Source organism: Heterodontus francisci, chromosome 3 (genome assembly GCF_036365525.1).
Source record: "Heterodontus francisci isolate sHetFra1 chromosome 3, sHetFra1.hap1, whole genome shotgun sequence".
Classification (NCBI taxonomy): Eukaryota; Metazoa; Chordata; class Chondrichthyes; order Heterodontiformes; family Heterodontidae; genus Heterodontus; species Heterodontus francisci.
Genome location: NC_090373.1, coordinates 205,965,272 through 205,984,769, shown reverse-complemented (window position 1 = coordinate 205,984,769; position 19,498 = coordinate 205,965,272). Strand labels below are relative to the sequence as shown.

The window sequence follows — 19,498 nt, the reverse complement described above, 5'->3', positions numbered from 1 at the left end:
GATAGTAAGTTCAAACGAGTCAAAGGAAAATTTCCGACTGTTATCGGGAAGTTCCTCACAAACTGATCAACATGTAATGGATTCTGGGAAGGGTATTGCCAGTAAAAACTCTGGAATAATTGGAGAGATTATCGGATCGAGTAATGGATTTTTTGCAGAAACAGACCTTAGATTGAGTGATATAAAAACAAGAAATGCTGGAACCACTCAGCAGGTCTGGCAGCATCTGTGGAAAGAGAAGCAGAGTTAACGTTTCGGGTCAGTGACCCTTCATCGGAACTGACAAATATTAGAAAAGTCACAGGTTATAAGCAAGTGAGGTGGGGGTGGGGCAAGAGATAACAAAGGAGAAGGTGTGGATTGGACCAGGCCACATAGCTGACCAAAAGGTCACGGAGCTAAGGCAAACAATATGTTAATGGTGTGTTGAAAGACAAAGCATCAGTACAGATTAGGTGTAAATACACTGAATATTGAACAGCAGCAAGTGCAAACCTGAAAAAAAACAGTGGGTAAGCAAACTGAACAAACTAAGATGAAATGAAGTAAATGCAAAAAAAAGATTGTAAAAAATGTAAAAAAGAATGTAAAAAAAAGGAAGAAAAAATAACTAAAAATGAAAGTAAAATGGGGTCCGTCATGCTCTGAAATTATTGAACTCAATGTTCAGTCCGGCAGGCTGTAGTGTGCCTAATCGGTAGATGAGATGCTGTTCCTCGAGCTTGCGTTGATGTTCACTGGAACACTGCAGCAATCCCAGGACAGAGATGTGAGCATGAGAGCAGGGGGGAGTGTTGAAATGGCAAGCAACCGGAAGCTCAGGGTCCTTCTTGCGGACTGAGCGGAGATGTTCCGCAAAGCGGTCACCCAGTCTGCGCTTGGTCTCCCCAATGTAGAGGAGACCACACTGTGAGCAGTGAATACAGTATACTACATTGAAAGAGGTACAAGTAAATCGCTGCTTCACCTGAAAGGAGTGTTTGGGGCCTGGGATAGTGAGGAGAGAGGAGGTAAATGGGCAGGTATTACACCACCTGCGATTGCAGGGGAAGGTGCCATGGGACGGGGACGAGGTAGTGGGGGTAATGGAGGAGTGGACCAGAGTGTCGCGGAGGGAATGATCCCTTCGGAATGCTGACAGGGGAGGGGAGGGGAAGATGCGTTTGGTAGTGGCATCACGCTGGAGGTGGCGGAAATGGCGGAGGCTGATGGGGTGAAAAGTGAGGACAAGGGGAACCCTGTCACGGTTCTGGGAGGGAGGGGAAGGGGTGAGGGTAGAGGTACGGGGAATGGGCCGGACACGGTTGAGGGCCCTGTCAACCACAGTGGGGGGAAATCCTCGGTTGAGGAAAAAGGAGGTCATATCAGAAGCACCGTCATGGAAGGTAGCATCATCAGAGCAGATGAGACGGAGACGGAGAAACTGGGAGAATGGAATAGAGTCCTTCCAGGAGGTAGGGTGTGAAGAAGTGTAGTCGAGGTAGCTGTGGGAGTCGGTGGGCTTATAATGGATATTAGTAGACAACCTATCCCCAGAGATGGAGACAGAGAAGTCGAGGAAGGGAAGGGAAGGGAAGTGTCAGAGATGGACCATGTAAAGGTGAGAGAAGGGTGGAAATTGGAAGCAAAGTTGATAAAGTTTTCCAGTTCGAGGCGGGAGCAGGAAACGGCACAGATACAGTCATCAATGTACCGGAAAAAGAGTTGGGGGAGGGGGCCTGAGTAGGACTGGAACAAAGAATGTTCGACATATCCCACAAAAAGACAGGCATAACTAGGACCCATGCGGGTACCCATAGCGACACCTTTTACTTGAAGGAAGTGCGTGGAGTTGAAGGAGAAGTTGTTCAATGTGAGAACAAGTTCAGTCAGGCGGAGGAGAGTGGTGGTGGATGGGGACTGGTTGGGCCTCTGTTCCAGGAAGAAGCGGAGAGCCCTCAAACCATCCTGGTGGGGGATGGAGGTGTAGAGCGATTGGACGTCCATAGTGAAGAGGAGGCGGTTGGGACCAGGAAACTGGAAATTGTGAAAATGACGTAGGGCGTCAGAAGAGTCACGGATGTAGGTGGGAAGAGACTGGACCAGCGGAGAAAAGATAGAGTCAAGATAGGAAGAAATAAGTTCAGTGGGGCAGGAGCAGGCTGACACAATGGGTCTGCCAGGACAGTCCCGTTTGTGGATTTTGGGAAGGAGGTAGAAGCGGGCTGTCCGGGGTTGTGGGACTATGAGGTTGGAAGCTGTAGAGGGAAGATCTCCAGAGGAGATGAGGTCAGTGACAGTCCTTTGGACGGTGGCTTGACGTTCGGTGGTGGTGTCATGGTCCAGAGGGAGGTAGAAAGAAGTGTCCGTGAGTTGGCGTTGAGCTTCTGCAAGGTAGAGTTCGGTACGCCATACGACAACAGCACCACCCGACAACAGCACCACCCTTGTCTGCAGGTTTGATGACCATGTCGGGGTTAGACCTGAGAGAACGGAGTGCCTCAAGTTCAGAGGGGGACAGGTTAGAGTGAGTGAGGGGGGCAGAGAAATTGAGATGACCAATGTCTCGCCGACAGTTTTCAATGAAGAGATCAAGAGCGGGTAAGAGGCCAGGGGGAGGGGTCCAGGTAGAGGAAGAATGCTGGAGGCAAGTGAATGGGCCTGCTGATCGGGGGGAGGACTCCTGGTCAAAGAAGTGAGCCCGGAGGCGGAGGTGACGGAAGAAGAGCTCAACGTCATGCCGAGCGCGAAATTCATTGAGGTGGGGGCGTAAGGGGATAAAACTGAGACTTTTGCTGAGTACAGAACGCTCAGCATCAGAGAGGGGGAGGTAAGAGGGTATAGTGAATACACGGCAAGGCGTCAGATCCGAAGGGGTGGGGTCAGAGGGAAGTGAAGCGGAAGGAGGATCTGGAGGGGCATTGGTCCCCATCAGCTGCTGGAGCTTGCGTTCCTTAACACCTGAAAGGAAGAAAAAAAGATTTTTGTTAATGCGTCAGATGAGACGAAAGATGAAATGAAACTGCGGAGTAGAACAGCTTTGAGATAAGGTGAGGCGGTGCTGCTGGAGAGAGAGGTCCAGTGTGTGCTGGCGGCGCATAGCACTGAGTGTGGATCTCAGGATGCGGCGAGAGTAGCAGTCCGAGGAACGTTGTATTTCTCAGAGATACTTGTGATCCTGGGTGGTTTCAAAGCATGATGGGTGAAACTGCAGTTGGAATCCACGTGGAATAAGTCGGAGCCGGAGACAGTCACTGAGGAAGGAGATGTGGCTGTGAAAACGAGTTTTGGTAGATACCTTATCAAACACCAGGAGGGAAATAGAAAGCAATGAAGGTGAACAAGGTAAAAGAGACAAACGAAAATCCCGTCGGAGAGAAGAGCAGAACTTCTTCAAGGTAGGCATTCCTGGAAGAGAAGTGGCAGTGAATTAAACACTAAAATAAAAGCAAAATACTGCGGATGCTGGAAATCTGAAATAAAAACAAGAAATGCTGGAACCACTCAGCAGGTCTGGCAGCATCTGTGAAAAGAGAAGCAGAGTTAACGTTTCGGGTCAGTGACCCTTCATCGGAACTGACAAATATTAGAAAAGTCACAGGTTATAAGCAAGTGAGGTGGGGGTGGGGCAAGAGATAACAAAGGAGGTTTCAATGAAGAGATCAAGAGCGGGTAAGAGGCTAGATTGAGTGACTTTCTTCATCTATCCAAGGATGTTTATATTAAAGAAGAAACTTTTATTTAGATAATGTTTCACATCCAAAGAATTATTTTTTGAAGTGCAAGAATTGTTATGTAGGCAAATGTGGCAGGGGATATATCAGACAGAGGAAATGAAGTGAATGATGAGTTGTTCTGTGGTGATGGTTAGGAGAAGAATGTTAGCCCAGACACCGGGAGAATTCTCTCCTCTTCTTTTGAGGAAGGCTATGGGACCTTGAACAGCTGCTTGAACTGGCAGATAATGCCTCACTTTAACACCTCATCTGAAAGATAATGCCTTATTATTGCAGCGGTCACTCAGTACTACACTGAAGAGACAGTATCTGCTGTCTGCTGATGTCCTGGAGTGGAGCTTGAATGTACAACTTGACTGTATTGAGAACACCATCACTGAGCCAAGCTAGCACATAACATCCAAGTCATTTTTACCCATTTTAGTTCTCCCAGCTGTAGTTACTGACCTACATTTGCTTCTGGTTAAGCAATTCAGCTTCCAGGTTTTCAAATCCTTACACGGCTTCGCTTTTCCCTATCTCTGTAACCTCCTCCAACCCTTAGATATCTGCAGTCCTCCAGTTCTGGCCACTTGAGCATCCCTGATTTTAATCCACTTGTGGTGGCCTTGCTTTAGCTGCAAGGCCCTAAGCTTTGGAATTCCATCCCGAGCCCTCCACATCTCTTAATCTTTCCTTCCTCCTTTAAGATACTCCTTAAAACCTACCTGTTTGACCAAGCTTTTTGCCATCTGTCCTAATATCTCATGACGTAGCTCAGTATCAAATTTTGTTTGATAATGCATCTGTGAAGTGCCTTAGACCAGTTTAATTTGTTAAAGGCTTGAAGTAAATGCAAGTTATTGTATGAAAGATACCTTGTATTGAAAAAAGTGTGACTTTGGCTATATTCACATCAGATTTGATGGTTTGTAGGCTTTTCTCTTGTTTATAGTTCTCATTCTCACTCCTGTGTGTACTGTATTAATTCAGCACAGTGCCTTATCTAATTGTTTCAGTACTTGTACCATCTTTCTGAGGAGTGGACAACTGACTCATTACGTCAATGATTCATCACCATGTCTGCTAAAGCTGAAGTGGGTTTTATTTTCTCTGCCCATTGTAGATTACAGAATAGTTACACTGCATCCCAGCGAGCTAATCAGGAGCTGGAGGACAAGCTGCAGGCCCTGGTAAGTTACCATGTCAATGAAGGGGCATCAGTGTTTCAGCATGCAGCCATTGAACAGCAATGATACCTTTTGAGGGCCAGGCAGGTTTATCCATCAGCATTAATAAGACAGGTACCATCCAGTACTATTGCATCTTCACTCGTAATGTTTTATAATGTGTTATCGTTCCCTATAGTCATTTAAATCTTTATTATGTGAAATAAATTATATTGTTTCATGTTAAATGCCAGTCTGATTTCCTAAAGGTGTTTTGTTCACATTTTGCTTGGTTTCAATGTTTACATTGCCTAAATAGAGTGCTTTGTGAGGGGTAATGTGTTGGGAAAAGGTTGAGTGCATTAAATTACCTTTTGAATTTGTTGGTGAGCGCATGTTTTCCATTGTGTAATATGCCAAATCTATAATTCTAACACTGATATTCTGACGTCAGGTTAAAGAAAAAAACTTGCATTTATATAGCGCCTTTCACAGCATCAGGACATCCTAAAACACTATAGAATCGAATCTTACAGCACAGAGGGAGGCCATTCAGTTCATCATTGCTTGTGCCAGCTCTTTGAAAGAGCTGTCCACCATAGTGTCACACTCCAGTCTTTCCACATAACCCTGCTAATTATTCCTCTCAAGTACATGTCCAGTTGCCTTTTAAAAGTTACACAGAATATACAGCACAGAAAAACAGGCCATTCGCCCGTCCTAGTCTGTGCACGTGTTATACTCCATGAGTCTACTCTCATTCTATCTACTTCATCTCACCCTTTTCACATATCTTTCTATTTCTTTTTCATTCAGGTGCTTTAGTTTCCATTTGAAAGTATCTAAGAATCTTAGAATAGTTACAGCACAGAAGTAGGCCCTTCGGCCCGTTGTGTACATGCTGACTCTCCGCAAGAGCAACTCAGCCAGTCCCACTCCCCTGCCTTTTCCCTGTAGCCCTGCACATTTTTTCTCTTCAGTTAATTATCCAATTCCTGATTGAATCTGCCTCCACCACACACTCAGTGCATTCCAGATCTTAACCACTCGCTGTATAAAAAAGTTTTTCCTCATGTTGCCATTGTTCTTTTGCCAATCACGTTAAATTGGTGTCCTTTGGTTCTTGGTACTTCCACCATTGGGAACAGTTTCTCCCCATCTACTCTGTCTAGACCCCTCTATCATATCTCCTCTCAACCTTCTCTTCTCCAAGGAAAACAACCCCAGCTTCCCTTAAATCTTTCTGCAGCCCCTCTAAAGTCTTCACATCCTTCTTGGAATGCAGTGCCCAGAATTGGCCATAATGCTCCATAAAGATTCAGCAGCAGGGCTATGAGGATAGAGCGGGGTAATGGAACTAATTGGATTGCTCTGCAGAGAGCCAGCATGAACTCGATGGGCTGAATGGCCACCTTCTGCACAGTTATGACTCTATAACTTGCTTGCTTTTGTACTCTATGCCTCTATTTATAAAGCCTAGTGACACCTTACCAATTGCGTTGTCTGTGTTGGGCCCAGAGGCGTGGAGTACGACGTCAGGTGAGACCTTGACGGGTTCTGGCACCATTTCTAAAGGACTGCCAGCCCTACATTGAGCTCTGCATTGTGAAGGCCTTGGACAGCAGGAGCTGATTGCAGAAACTGAAGAAGTGGCTGAGGGGAGACCCAGGGCAGCTCCTCACTTCCCTGATGCCTTCCTCAAGCTACAAGGAAGGGGCGGGTCATATGGTTCCTGAGAGATGGGAGGAGGAGACCTGGCAGCCAAACCAAGCAGGGCTGTCTCCACATTGCAGAGGAGGTCAGCAGCCGTGGGGTCATGCGGCACACATGGATTGAGTGCCCCAAGCTGCTCAACGACCTCATCTGGGCTGAAAAAGTGATTACCTTTTAATAACTTCATCCTCTTGAGCCATTGCATCTGACAAAGCAGGATGGTGCGTTGGGAGGAGAGGAATCAACCCCCCCAGTCGAAGGCCAAAGGACTGACAACAGCATGGAAAGGTGGCCCTGATAGGAGACCCCCTGTCATAATGCAATCTCTTGAAGTCCCTGGAAAGGCACACATACAGGAACTATCTGTATGCCCCCATCAATGGGATTGATCTCCCTGGGGGATGAACTACTGTCTTCCCTCTGTCTGCAGGAGTTGATAGCATGCATTCAGAGAGAGTGGGCCAAGACTGGCAGTGTGCTGTCCATGCTGCACAGAGGAGGAGGCGATGGAGCTGACTGGACTGCAGGATCACTGGAGCATTAAAGACAGAGAGGCAGGGGCACCTCCCCAAGACAGTGAGTAAGGTCACCATGGGACACAATCCTGCACCTGCAGCAATGGAGCCATGCTGTTCATCAGGCATCCGGTACACAGAGGGGTCTGCATCATAGGGGTGTGTACTATGGTGGGAAGAGAGGCCGTTGACCCTTACATATCTCTGCTCTCTCATGCAGGTCAATCCTCTGTGACTGCAGGGGAGCCTACCACCTCTGAGGGGGAGGAATGAGCCTCAGAAGGTCCATCTGCACCTCCTACCCCTACACCCTCCACCAGCACAGATAGTCACACCTCGGTGAGTTTGCCTGCGAGTTTAGATCTCGGCATACAAACTGGTGAGCACAGCAGCTGACAAAGGCTGTGACAGCACAGGACTCTGAAAGTCGAAGGACTGTGGGAGGCTAGGCCCATGGTGAGCCTCTGGAGTCAGCAGCAACACAGGAGATGCTGAATCTGCAGCGAGAGCTAAGGCAATACTTGGCAGAGATGCCAGAAGCTATGCTTGCCCAAGCGTGGACAATGGAGGAGTCCATCCAGGCCTTGAGCTCAGCATTGTCTCTGACTGGTGCACGAGTGGTCTCCTCTGTTGAGAGATTGGCAGCTCTGATGGAGAGCCACATCCAGCAGAGCACTCAGTGTCTGTAGGATATTCGCACAGACCTCGATACCCTCGTCCTGATCATGGGCAAAGCAGCAGTGGCAAGGCAAGAGGGGGGACAGGAGAACTGGAGTCACCACCAGGTCCTCTTCACTCTCAAGTCAGCAGGGAGGCAGACACTTGCCTTGCTGGGGAGGAGGACCAGCTGCCTGCCTCCTGCAGCTGGGGGTCCCCTCTCAGGGTGCTCCTGGTCTGGGCAGCTGCTCCTCTTCCCCTCCTTCATACCTGCCGACAGAGGGTGGTACTGCTTCTGTGGTTGAGGCCCTCAGCATGCTGGGGCTCTCCAGACTTAAGGCATTCAGAGGATGACTGCCAAGGTTATCCCCAGCCATGGGGCAGCAAGGTCAGCAGCCTGGCTGCACCTCAGCTTACTGTACAAGGGGAGCACTGTGAAGGAGTTCACCTAAGAGAATAAAGAGATGCACAGAGAACACAGGGTTATCACAGGTTAGTGTGTCTTTCTTGACAGGCTCTGTTGAGAATGTTTATAAATAGTTTCTGTTAAGCATAGACTCTCTCCCTTTCTCTTCTGTCAAGCCTTTGCTGCATCCCAGCCTCTATGAAGAGGCTGGAGGCAATGGAACCTGCTATGAGGGGTCAACTCAGCAGCCTGACCAGATCGACATTGCACATGTGTTCAATAAGCCACTGCATCCTTAAGGAAGGAAGGCAATAACATGGCTGCATAAAGGTCGATCTTTATTCGTCAACGTACAACTGGTAGTAAAGGTCAGAGGAAACGCCAATGTATAAGGGCATTGTGAGCCTCCCTTGCACATATCTGATGGCCATTCTCCTGTTGCCCCTGGGGGTCCTTCATGTGGCCTGGATTGCCCATCTTCCCCCTCAGCATCCTCATCATCCAAGGAGGCTTTCCTCGTTGCTCATTGGCTTCCTCCCTCTCGCCCCCACTGCAGGGCCAGGTTGTGCAGACCATGACGATACGTCAGACCCACGCCGGCACATAATGAAGAGCTTCACTGGACTAATTTAGGCACCTAAATCTCATCTTCAGCAGACCAATGCCCTGCTGAATGGATGGCTCGTGTTGTCCTACGGCAGGCATTGTACCTCTCCTCTGCATCTGTGTGTGGATTCCTCACAGGAAGAGTAGCCAAGTCCTCCGAGGATCGATCCCTGAAGGAAGGAGATAGGCTGGAAAGGTTCTGACACCTCGGACTGCCTCAAAATGTAGGCACTTTGACAGTGTCCCTGGAAGCGTGCACGCACCTGCAGGATGTGTTTGCAATGGTCGCAGACCTGCAGGATGTGTTTACAGTGGTCATAGACCTGCAGGGTGTGTTTACAGTGGTCATAGACCTGCAGGATTGGTTTCAATCTCACATTGAAGAGCTGGAACCTGTCATAGCCGCTAAGCGCATTGCACTGCTGAACTACAAGAAAGCCCCCAGCGAGTTAACATCCATAGCACTTAAAGCTGCCAGAAGCGCTGCACAAAGAACAGCCAGGCACTGCGCAAATGACTACTGGCAACACCTGTGCAGTCATATTCAGCTGGCCTCTGACACAGGAAATATCAGAGGGATATATGATGGCATTAAGAGAGCTTTTGGGCCAACCGTCAAGAAGATCGTCCCCCTCAAATCTAAATCAGGGGACACAATCACTGACCAACGCAAGCAAATGGACCGCTTGGTGGAACACGACCTAGAACTGTACTCCAGGGAAAATGTTGTCACTGAGACTGCCCTCAATGCAGCCCAGCCTCTACCAGTCATGGATGAGCTGGACGTACAGCCAACAAAATCAGAACTCAGTGATGCCATTGATTCTCTAGCCAGCGGAAAAGCCCCTGGGAAGGACAGCATTACCCCTGAAATAATCAAGATTGCCAAGCCTGCTATACTTTCAGCTCTGCACGAACTGCTTTGCCTGTGCTGGGACGAGGGAGCAAGTACCACAGGACATGCGCGATGCCAATATCATCACCCTCTATAAGAACAAGGGTAACCGCGGTGACTGCAACAACTACCGTGGAATCTCCCTGCTCAGCATAGTGGGGAAAGTCTTCGCTCGTGTTGCTTTGAACAGGCTCCAGAAGCTGGCTGAGTGTGTCTATCCTGAGGCACAGTGTGGCTTACGAGCAGAGAGATCCACCATTGACATGCTGTTCTCCCTTCGCCAGCTACAGGAGAAATGCCGTGAACAACAGATGCCCCTCTACGTTGCTTTCATCGATCTCACCAAAGCCTTTGACGTCGTCAGCAGAAGTGGTCTCTTCAGACTACTAGAAAAGATTGGATGCCCACCAAAGCTACTAAGTATCATCACCTCATTCCATGACAATACGAAAGACACAATTCAGCATAGCGGCGCCTCATCAGACCCCTTTCCTATCCTGAGTGGCATGAAACAGGGCTGTGTTCTCGCACCTACACTGTTTGGGATTTTCTTCTCCCTGCTGCTTTCACATGCATTCAAGTTCTCAGAAGAAGGAACTTTCCTCCACACAAGGTCAGGGGGTAGGTTGTTCAACCTTGCCCGTCTTAGAGCGAAGACCAAAGTATGGAAAGTCCTCATCAGGGAACTCCTCTTTGCTGACGATGCTGCTTTTACATCCCACACAGAAGAATGTCTGCAGAGACTCATCGACAGGTTTGCGGCTGCCTGCAATGAATTTGGCCTAACCATCAGCCTCAAGAAAACGGACATCATGGGGCAGGACGTCAGAAATGCCCCATCTATCAATATCAGCGACCACACTCTGGAAGTGGTTCAAGAGTTCACCTACCTAGGCTCAAATATCAATAGTAACCTGTCTCTCGATGCAGAATTAGACAAGCGCATGGGAAAGGCTTCCTCTGCTATGTCCAGACTGGCCAAGAGAGTGTGGGAAAATGGCGCACTGACACAGAACACAAAAGTCCAAGTGTATCAGGCCTGTGTCCTCAGTACCTTGCTCTACGGCAGCGAGGCCTGGACAGCGTATGTCAGCCAAGAGCGACGTCTCAATTCATTCCATCTTCGCTGCTTCCGGAAATTCCTTGGCATCAGGTGGCAGGACCATATCTCCAACACAGAAGTCCTCGAGGCAGCCAACATCCCCAGCATTAACACCCTACTAAGCCAGCGGCGCCTGAGATGGCTTGGCCATGTGAGCCGCATGGAAGATGGCAGGATCCCCAAGGACACATTGTACAGCGAGCTCGTTACTGGTACCAGACCCACCGGCCGTCCATGTTTCCGCTTCAAAGATGTCTGCAAACACGACATGAAGTCCTGTGACATTGATCACAAGTCATGGGAGTCAGTTGCCAGCGATCGCCAGAGTTGGCGGGCAACCATAAAGGCGGGGCTAAAGCGTGGCGATTCGAAGAGACTTAGCAGTTGGCAGGAAAAAAGACAGAAGCGCAAGGAGAGAGCCAACTGTGTAACAGCCCCGACAACCAATTTTATCTGCAACACCTGTGGAAGAGCCTGTCACTCCAGAATTGGCCTTTCTCGCCACTCCAGGCACTGCTGCACAAACCACTGACCACCTCCAGGCGCTTACCCATTGTCTCTCGAGACAAGGAGGCCAACGAAGAAGAAGAAGAGGACCTGCGGAATGTGTTTACAATGGTCATCGAACTGCAGGATGTGTTTACAGTGGTGATTGACCTGCAGGATGTGTTTACAGTGGTGATAGACCTGCAGGATGTGTTTACAGTGGTGATAGACCTGCAGGATGTGTTTACAGTGGTCATAGACCTGCTGGATGTGTTTACAGTGGTGATAGACCTGCAGGATGTGTTTACAGTGGTGATAGACCTGCAGGATGTGTTTACAGTGGTGATGGACCTGCTGGATGTGTTTACAGTGGTGATAGACCTGCAGGATGTGTTTACAGTGGTGATAGACCTGCAGGATGTGTTTACAGTGGTGATGGACCTGCAGGATGTGTTTACAGTGGTGATAGACCTGCAGGATGTGTTTACAGTGGTCGTAGACCTGCAGGATGTGTTTACAGTGGTCATAGACCTGCAGGATGTGTTTACAGTGGTGATAGACCTGCAGGATGTGTTTACAGTGGTGATAGACCTGCAGGATGTGTTTACAGTGGTGATAGACCTGCTGGATGTGTTTACAGTGATCGTAGACCTGCAGGATGTGTTTACAGTGGTGATAGACCTGCAGGATGTGTTTACAGTGGTGATAGACCTGCAGGATGTGTTTACAGCGGTGATAGACCTGCAGGATGTGTTTACAGTGGTGATAGACCTGCAGGATGTGTTTACAGTGGTGTTGGACCTGCAGGATGTGTTTACAGTGGTGATGGACCTGCAGGATGTGTTTACAGTGGTCGTAGACCTGCAGGATGTGTTTACAGTGGTCATAGACCTGCTGGATGTGTTTACAGTGGTCATAGACCTGCTGGATGTGTTTACAGTGGTGATCGACCTGCAGGATGTGTTTACAGTGGTGATGGACCTGCAGGATGTGTTTACATTGGTGATAGACCTGCAGGATGTGTTTACAGTGGTGATCGACCTGCTGGATGTGTTTACAGTGGTGATAGACCTGCAGGATGTGTTTACAGTGGTGATCGACCTGCTGGATGTGTTTACAGTGGTGATAGACCTGCTGGATGTGTTTACAGTGGTGATAGACCTGCAGGATGTGTTTACAGTGGTGATAGACCTGCAGGATGTGTTTACAGTGGTGATAGACCTGCAGGATGTGTTTACAGTGGTCATAGACCTGCAGGATGTGTTTACAGTGGTGATAGACCTGCAGGATGTGTTTACAGTGGTGATAGACCTGCAGGATGTGTTTACAGTGGTGATAGACCTGTAGGATGTGTTTACAGTGGTGATAGACCTGCTGGATGTGTTCACAGTGGTGATTGACCTGCAGGATGTGTTTACAGTGGTCGTAGACTTGCAGGATGTGTTTACAGTGGTGATAGACCTGTAGGATGTGTTTACAGTGGTCATAGACCTGCTGGATGTGTTTACAGTGGTCGTAGACTTGCAGGATGTGTTTACAGTGGTGATAGACCTGTAGGATGTGTTTACAGTGGTCATAGACCTGCTGGATGTGTTTACAGTGGTGATAGACCTGCAGGATGTGTTTACAGTGGTCGTAGACTTGCAGGATGTGTTTACAGTGGCCGTAGACCTGCAGGATGTGCTTACAGTGGTGATAGACCTGTAGGATGTGTTTACAGTGGTGATAGACCTGCAGGATGTGTTTACAGTGGTCGTAGACCTGCAGGATGTGCTTACAGTGGTGATAGACCTGTAGGATGTGTTTACAGTGGTGATAGACCTGCAGGATGTGTTTACAGTGGTCGTAGACCTGCAGGATGTGTTTACAGTGGTGATGGACCTGCAGGATGTGTTTACAGTGGTGATAGACCTGTAGGATGTGTTTACAGTGGTCATAGATCTGTAGGATGTGTTTACAGTGGTCATAGACCTGCAGGATGTGTTTACAGTGGTGATAGACCTGCAGGATGTGTTTATAGTGGTCATAGACCTGCAGGATGTGTTTACAGTGGTGATAGACCTGCAGGATGTGTTTACAGTGGTGATAGACCTGCAGGATGTGTTTACAGTGGTGATACACCTGCAGGATGTGTTTACAGTGGTCCTAGACCTGCAGGATGTGTTTACAGTGGTGATAGACCTGCAGGATGTGTTTACAGTGGTGATAGACCTGCAGGATGTGTTTACAGTGGTCGTAGACCTGCAGGATGTGTTTACAGTGGTGATAGACCTGCAGGATGTGTTTACAGTGGTCGTAGACCTGCAGGATGTGTTTACAGTGGTGATAGGCCTGCAGGATGTGTTTACAGTGGTGATAGACCTGCAGGATGTGTTTACAGTGGTGATAGACCTGCAGGATGTGTTTACAGTGGTGATAGACCTGCAGGATGTGTTTACAGTGGTGATAGACCTGCAGGATGTGTTTACAGTGGTGATAGACCTGCAGGATGTGTTTACAGTGGTCGTAGACCTGCAGGATGTGTTTACAGTGGTGATAGACCTGCAGGATGTGTTTACAGTGGTGATAGACCTGCAGGATGTGTTTACAGTGGTGATAGACCTGCAGGATGTGTTTACAGTGGTGATAGACCTGCAGGATGTGTTTACAGTGGTGATAGACCTGCAGGATGTGTTTACAGTGGTGATAGACCTGCAGGATGTGTTTACAGTGGTGATAGACCTGTAGGATGTGTTTACAGTGGTCGTAGACCTGCAGGATGTGTTTACAGTGGTCGTAGACCTGCAGGATGTGTTTACAGTGGTGATAGACCTGCAGGATATGTTTACAGTGGTGATAGACCTGCAGGATGTGTTTACAGTGGTGATAGACCTGTAGGATGTGTTTACAGTGGTCGTAGACCTGCAGGATGTGTTTACAGTGGTGATAGACCTGTAGGATGTGTTTACAGTGGTCATAGACCTGCAGGATGTGTTTAGAATTTTTTAGAATTAGAATTAGAATATTACAGCGCAGTACAGGCCCTTCGGCCCTCGATGTTGCGCCGATCATCTGACCTACACTATTCCATTTACATCCATATGTCTATCCAATGACCACTTAAATGCCCTTAAAGTTGGTGATAGACCTGCAGGATGTGTTTACAGTGGTGATAGACCTGCTGGATGTGTTTACAGTGGTGATAGACCTGCAGGATGTGTTTACAGTGGTGATAGACCTGCAGGATGTGTTTACAGTGGTGATAGACCTGCAGGATGTGTTTACAGTGGTGATAGACCTGCAGGATGTGTTTACAGTGGTGATAGACCTGCAGGATGTGTTTACAGTGGTGATAGACCTGTAGGATGTGTTTACAGTGGTGATAGACCTGTCGGATGTGTTTACAGTGGTGAAAGACCTGCAGGATGTGTTTACAGTGGTGATAGACCTGCAGGATGTGTTTACAGTGGTCGTAGACCTGCAGGATGTGTTTGCAGTGGTCATAGACCTGCTGGATGTGTTTACAGTGGTGACAGACCTGCAGGATGTGTTTACAGTGGTCGTAGACTTGCAGGATGTGCTTACAGTGGTGATAGACCTGTAGGATGTGTTTACAGTGGTGATAGACCTGCAGGATGTGTTTACAGTGGTCGTAGACCTGCAGGATGTGCTTACAGTGGTGATAGACCTGTAGGATGTGTTTACAGTGGTGATAGACCTGTCGGATGTGTTTACAGTGGTGATAGACCTGCAGGATGTGTTTACAGTGGTGATAGACCTGCAGGATGTGTTTACAGTGGTGATAGACCTGCAGGATGTGTTTACAGTGGTGATGGACCTGCAGGATGTGTTTACATTGGTGATAGACCTGCAGGATGTGTTTACAGTGGTGATCGACCTGCTGGATGTGTTTACAGTGGTGATAGACCTGCAGGATGTGTTTACAGTGGTGATCGACCTGCTGGATGTGTTTACAGTGGTGATAGACCTGCTGGATGTGTTTACAGTGGTGATAGACCTGCAGGATGTGTTTACAGTGGTGATAGACCTGCAGGATGTGTTTACAGTGGTGATAGACCTGCAGGATGTGTTTACAGTGGTCGTAGACCTGCAGGATGTGTTTACAGTGGTGATAGACCTGCAGGATGTGTTTACAGTGGTGATAGACCTGCAGGATGTGTTTACAGTGGTGATAGACCTGCAGGATGTGTTTACAGTGGTGATAGACCTGTAGGATGTGTTTACAGTGGTGATAGACCTGCAGGATGTGTTCACAGTGGTGATAGACCTGCAGGATGTGTTTACAGTGGTCGTAGACTTGCAGGATGTGTTTACAGTGGTGATAGACCTGTAGGATGTCTTTACTGTGGTCATAGACCTGCTGGATGTGTTTACAGTGGTGATAGACCTGCAGGATGTGTTTACAGTGGTCGTAGACTTGCAGGATGTGTTTACAGTGGCCGTAGACCTGCAGGATGTGCTTACAGTGGTGATAGACCTGTAGGATGTGTTTACAGTGGTGATAGACCTGCAGGATGTGTTTACAGTGGTCGTAGACCTGCAGGATGTGCTTACAGTGGTGATAGACCTGTAGGATGTGTTTACAGTTGTGATAGACCTGCAGGATGTGTTTACAGTGGTCGTAGACCTGCAGGATGTGTTTACAGTGGTGATGGACCTGCAGGATGTGTTTACAGTGGTGATAGACCTGCAGGATGTGTTTACAGTGGTGATAGACCTGCAGGATGTGTTTACAGTGGTGATAGACCTGCAGGATGTGTTTACAGTGGTCGTAGACCTGCAGGATGTGTTTACAGTGGTGATAGACCTGCAGGATGTGTTTACAGTGGTGATAGACCTGCAGGATGTGTTTGCAGTGGTGATCGACCTGCAGGATGTGTTTACAGTGGTGATCGACCTGCAGGATGTTTTTACAGTGGTGATGGACCTGCAGGATGTGTTTACAGTGGTGATAGACCTGTAGGATGTGTTTACAGTGGTCATAGATCTGTAGGATGTGTTTACAGTGGTCATAGACCTGCAGGATGTGTTTACAGTGGTGATAGACCTGCAGGATGTGTTTATACTGGTCATAGACCTGCAGGATGTGTTTACAGTGGTCGTAGACCTGCAGGATGTGTTTACAGTGGTGATAGACCTGCAGGATGTGTTTACAGTGGTGATAGACCTGCAGGATGTGTTTACAGTGGTCGTAGACCTGCAGGATGTGTTTACAGTGGTGATAGACCTGCAGGATGTGTTTACAGTGGTGATAGACCTGCAGGATGTGTTTACAGTGGTCGTAGACCTGCAGGATGTGTTTACAGTGGTGATAGACCTGCAGGATGTGTTTACAGTGGTGATAGACCTGCAGGATGTGTTTACAGTGGTGATAGACCTGCAGGATGTGTTTACAGTGGTGATAGACCTGCAGGATGTGTTTACAGTGGTGATAGACCTGCAGGATGTGTTTACAGTGGTCGTAGACCTGCAGGATGTGTTTACAGTGGTGATAGACCTGTAGGATGTGTTTACAGTGGTGATAGACCTGCAGGATGTGTTTACAGTGGTGATAGACCTGCAGGATGTGTTTACAGTGGTGATAGACCTGCAGGATGTGTTTACAGTGGTGATAGACCTGCAGGATGTGTTTACAGTGGTGATAGACCTGTAGGATGTGTTTACAGTGGTCGTAGACCTGCAGGATGTGTTTACAGTGGTCGTAGACCTGCAGGATGTGTTTACAGTGGTGATAGACCTGCAGGATGTGTTTACAGTGGTGATAGACCTGCAGGATGTGTTTACAGTGGTGATAGACCTGTAGGATGTGTTTACAGTGGTCGTAGACCTGCAGGATGTGTTTACAGTGGTGATAGACCTGTAGGATGTGTTTACAGTGGTCATAGACCTGCAAGATGTGTTTACAGTGGTGGTAGACCTGCAGGATGTGTTTACAGTGGTGATAGACCTGCAGGATGTGTTTACAGTGGTGATAGACCTGCAGGATGTGTTTACAGTGGTGATAGACCTGCAGGATGTGTTTACAGTGGTGATAGACCTGCAGGATTTGTTTACAGTGGTGATAGACCTGCAGGATGTGTTTACAGTGGTGATAGACCTGTAGGATGTGTTTACAGTGGTGATAGACCTGCAGGATGTGTTTACAGTGGTGATAGACCTGCAGGATGTGTTTACAGTGGTCATAGACCTGCAAGATGTGTTTACAGTGGTGATAGACCTGCAAGATGTGTTTACAGTGGTGATAGACCTGCAGGATGTGTTTACAGTGGTGATAGACCTGCAGGATGTGTTTACAGTGGTGATAGACGTGCAGGATTTGTTTACAGTGGTGATAGACCTGCAGGATGTGTTTACAGTGGTGATAGACCTGTAGGATGTGTTTACAGTGGTGATAGACCTGCAGGATGTGTTTACAGTGGTGATAGACCTGCAGGATGTGTTTACAGTGGTGATAGACCTGCAGGATGTGTTTGCAGTGGCCGTAGACTTGCAGGATGTGTTTACAGTGGTGATAGACCTGCAGGATGTGTTTACAGTGGTGATGGACCTGAAGGATGTGTTTACAGTGGTGATAGACCTGCAGGATGTGTTTACAGTGGTCGTAGACCTGCAGGATGTGTTTACAGTGGTGATAGACCTGCAGGATGTGTTTACAGTGGTCATAGACCTGCAGGATGTGTTTACAGTGGTGATAGACCTGCAGGATGTGTTTACAGTGGTGATAGACCTGCAGGATGTGTTTACAGTGGTGATGGACCTGCAGGATGTGTTTCCAGTGGTGATAGACCTGCAGGATGTGTTTACAGTGGTGATGGACGTGCAGGATGTGTTTACAGTGGTGATAGACCTGCAGGATGTGTTTACAGTGGTCGTAGACCTGCAGGATGTGTTTACAGTGGTGATAGACCTTCAGGATGTGTGTGCAGTGGTGATACACCTGCTGGATGTGTTTACAGTGGTGATAGACCTGTAGGATGTGTTTACAGTGGTGATAGACCTGCAGGATGTGTTTACAGTGGTGATAGACCTGTAGGATGTGTTTACAGCGGTGATAGACCTGCAGGATGTGTGTACAGTGGTGATACACCTGCAGGATGTGTGTGCAGTGGTGATAGACCTGCAGGATGTGTTTACAGTGGTGATAGACCTGCAGGATGTGTTTACAGTGGTGATAGACCTGTAGGATGTGTTTACAGTGGTGATAGACCTGTAGGATGTGTTTCCAGTGGTGATAGACCTGCAGGATGTGTTTACAGTGGTCGTAGACCTGCAGGATGTGTTTACAGTGGTGATAGACCTGCAGGATGTGTTTACATTGGTGATAGACCTGCAGGATGTGTTTACAGTGGTGATCGACCTGCTGGATGTGTTTACAGTGGTGATCGACCTGTAGGATGTGTTTACAGTGGTGATAGACCTGCAGGATGTGTTTACAGTGGTGATAGACCTGCAGGATGTGTTTACAGTGGTCGTAGACCTGCAGGATGTGTTTACAGTGGTGATCGACCTGCAGGATGTGTTTACAGTGTTGATAGACCTGCAGGATGTGTTTACAGTGGTGATTGACCTGCAGGATGTGTTTACAGTGGTGATCGAACTGTAGGATGTGTTTACATTGGTGATAGACCTGCAGGATGTGTTTACAGTGGTCGTAGACCTGCAGGATGTGTTTACAGTGGTGTTAGACCTGCTGGATGTGTTTACAGTGGTGATCGACCTGCTGGATGTGTTTACAGTGGTGATGGACCTGCAGGATGTGTTTACAGTGGTGATTGACCTGCAGGATGTGTTTACAGTGGTGATCGACCTGTAGGATGTGTTTACATTGGTGATAGACCTGCAGGATGTGTTTACAGTGGTCGTAGACCTGCAGGATGTGTTTACAGTGGTGTTAGACCTGCTGGATGTGTTTACAGTGGTGATCGACCTGCTGGATGTGTTTACAGTGGTGATGGACCTGCAGGATGTGTTTACAGTGGTGATTGACCTGCAGGATGTGTTTACAGTGGTGATCGACCTGTAGGATGTGTTTACAGTGGTGATTGACCTGCAGGATGTGTTTACAGTGGTGATCGACCTGTAGGATGTGTTTACAGTGGTGATAGACCTGCAGGATGTGTTTACAGTGGTGATAGACCTGCAGGATGTGTTTACAGTGGTGATAGTCGAAGAGACTTAGTAGTTGGCAGGAAAAAAGACAGAGGCGCAAGGGGAGAGCCAACTGTGCAACAGCCCCAACAAACAAATTTCTCTG

The 19,498-nt window shown here is 48.0% G+C and overlaps 1 protein-coding gene across 6 annotated transcripts in view; it reads left to right on the top strand.

The window, feature by feature from the left end:
* tjap1 (tight junction associated protein 1 (peripheral)) overlaps window positions 1-19,498 on the top strand; it is a 593,272-nt gene that overhangs the window by 365,278 nt on the left and 208,496 nt on the right. For all 6 annotated transcript variants that reach the window (XM_068028188.1, XM_068028184.1, XM_068028169.1 and 3 more), the window contains exon 6: window positions 4,822-4,888. In XM_068028188.1, the coding sequence (XP_067884289.1) occupies window positions 4,822-4,888 (67 nt within the window). The remainder of the gene's footprint in view (window positions 1-4,821; window positions 4,889-19,498) is intronic.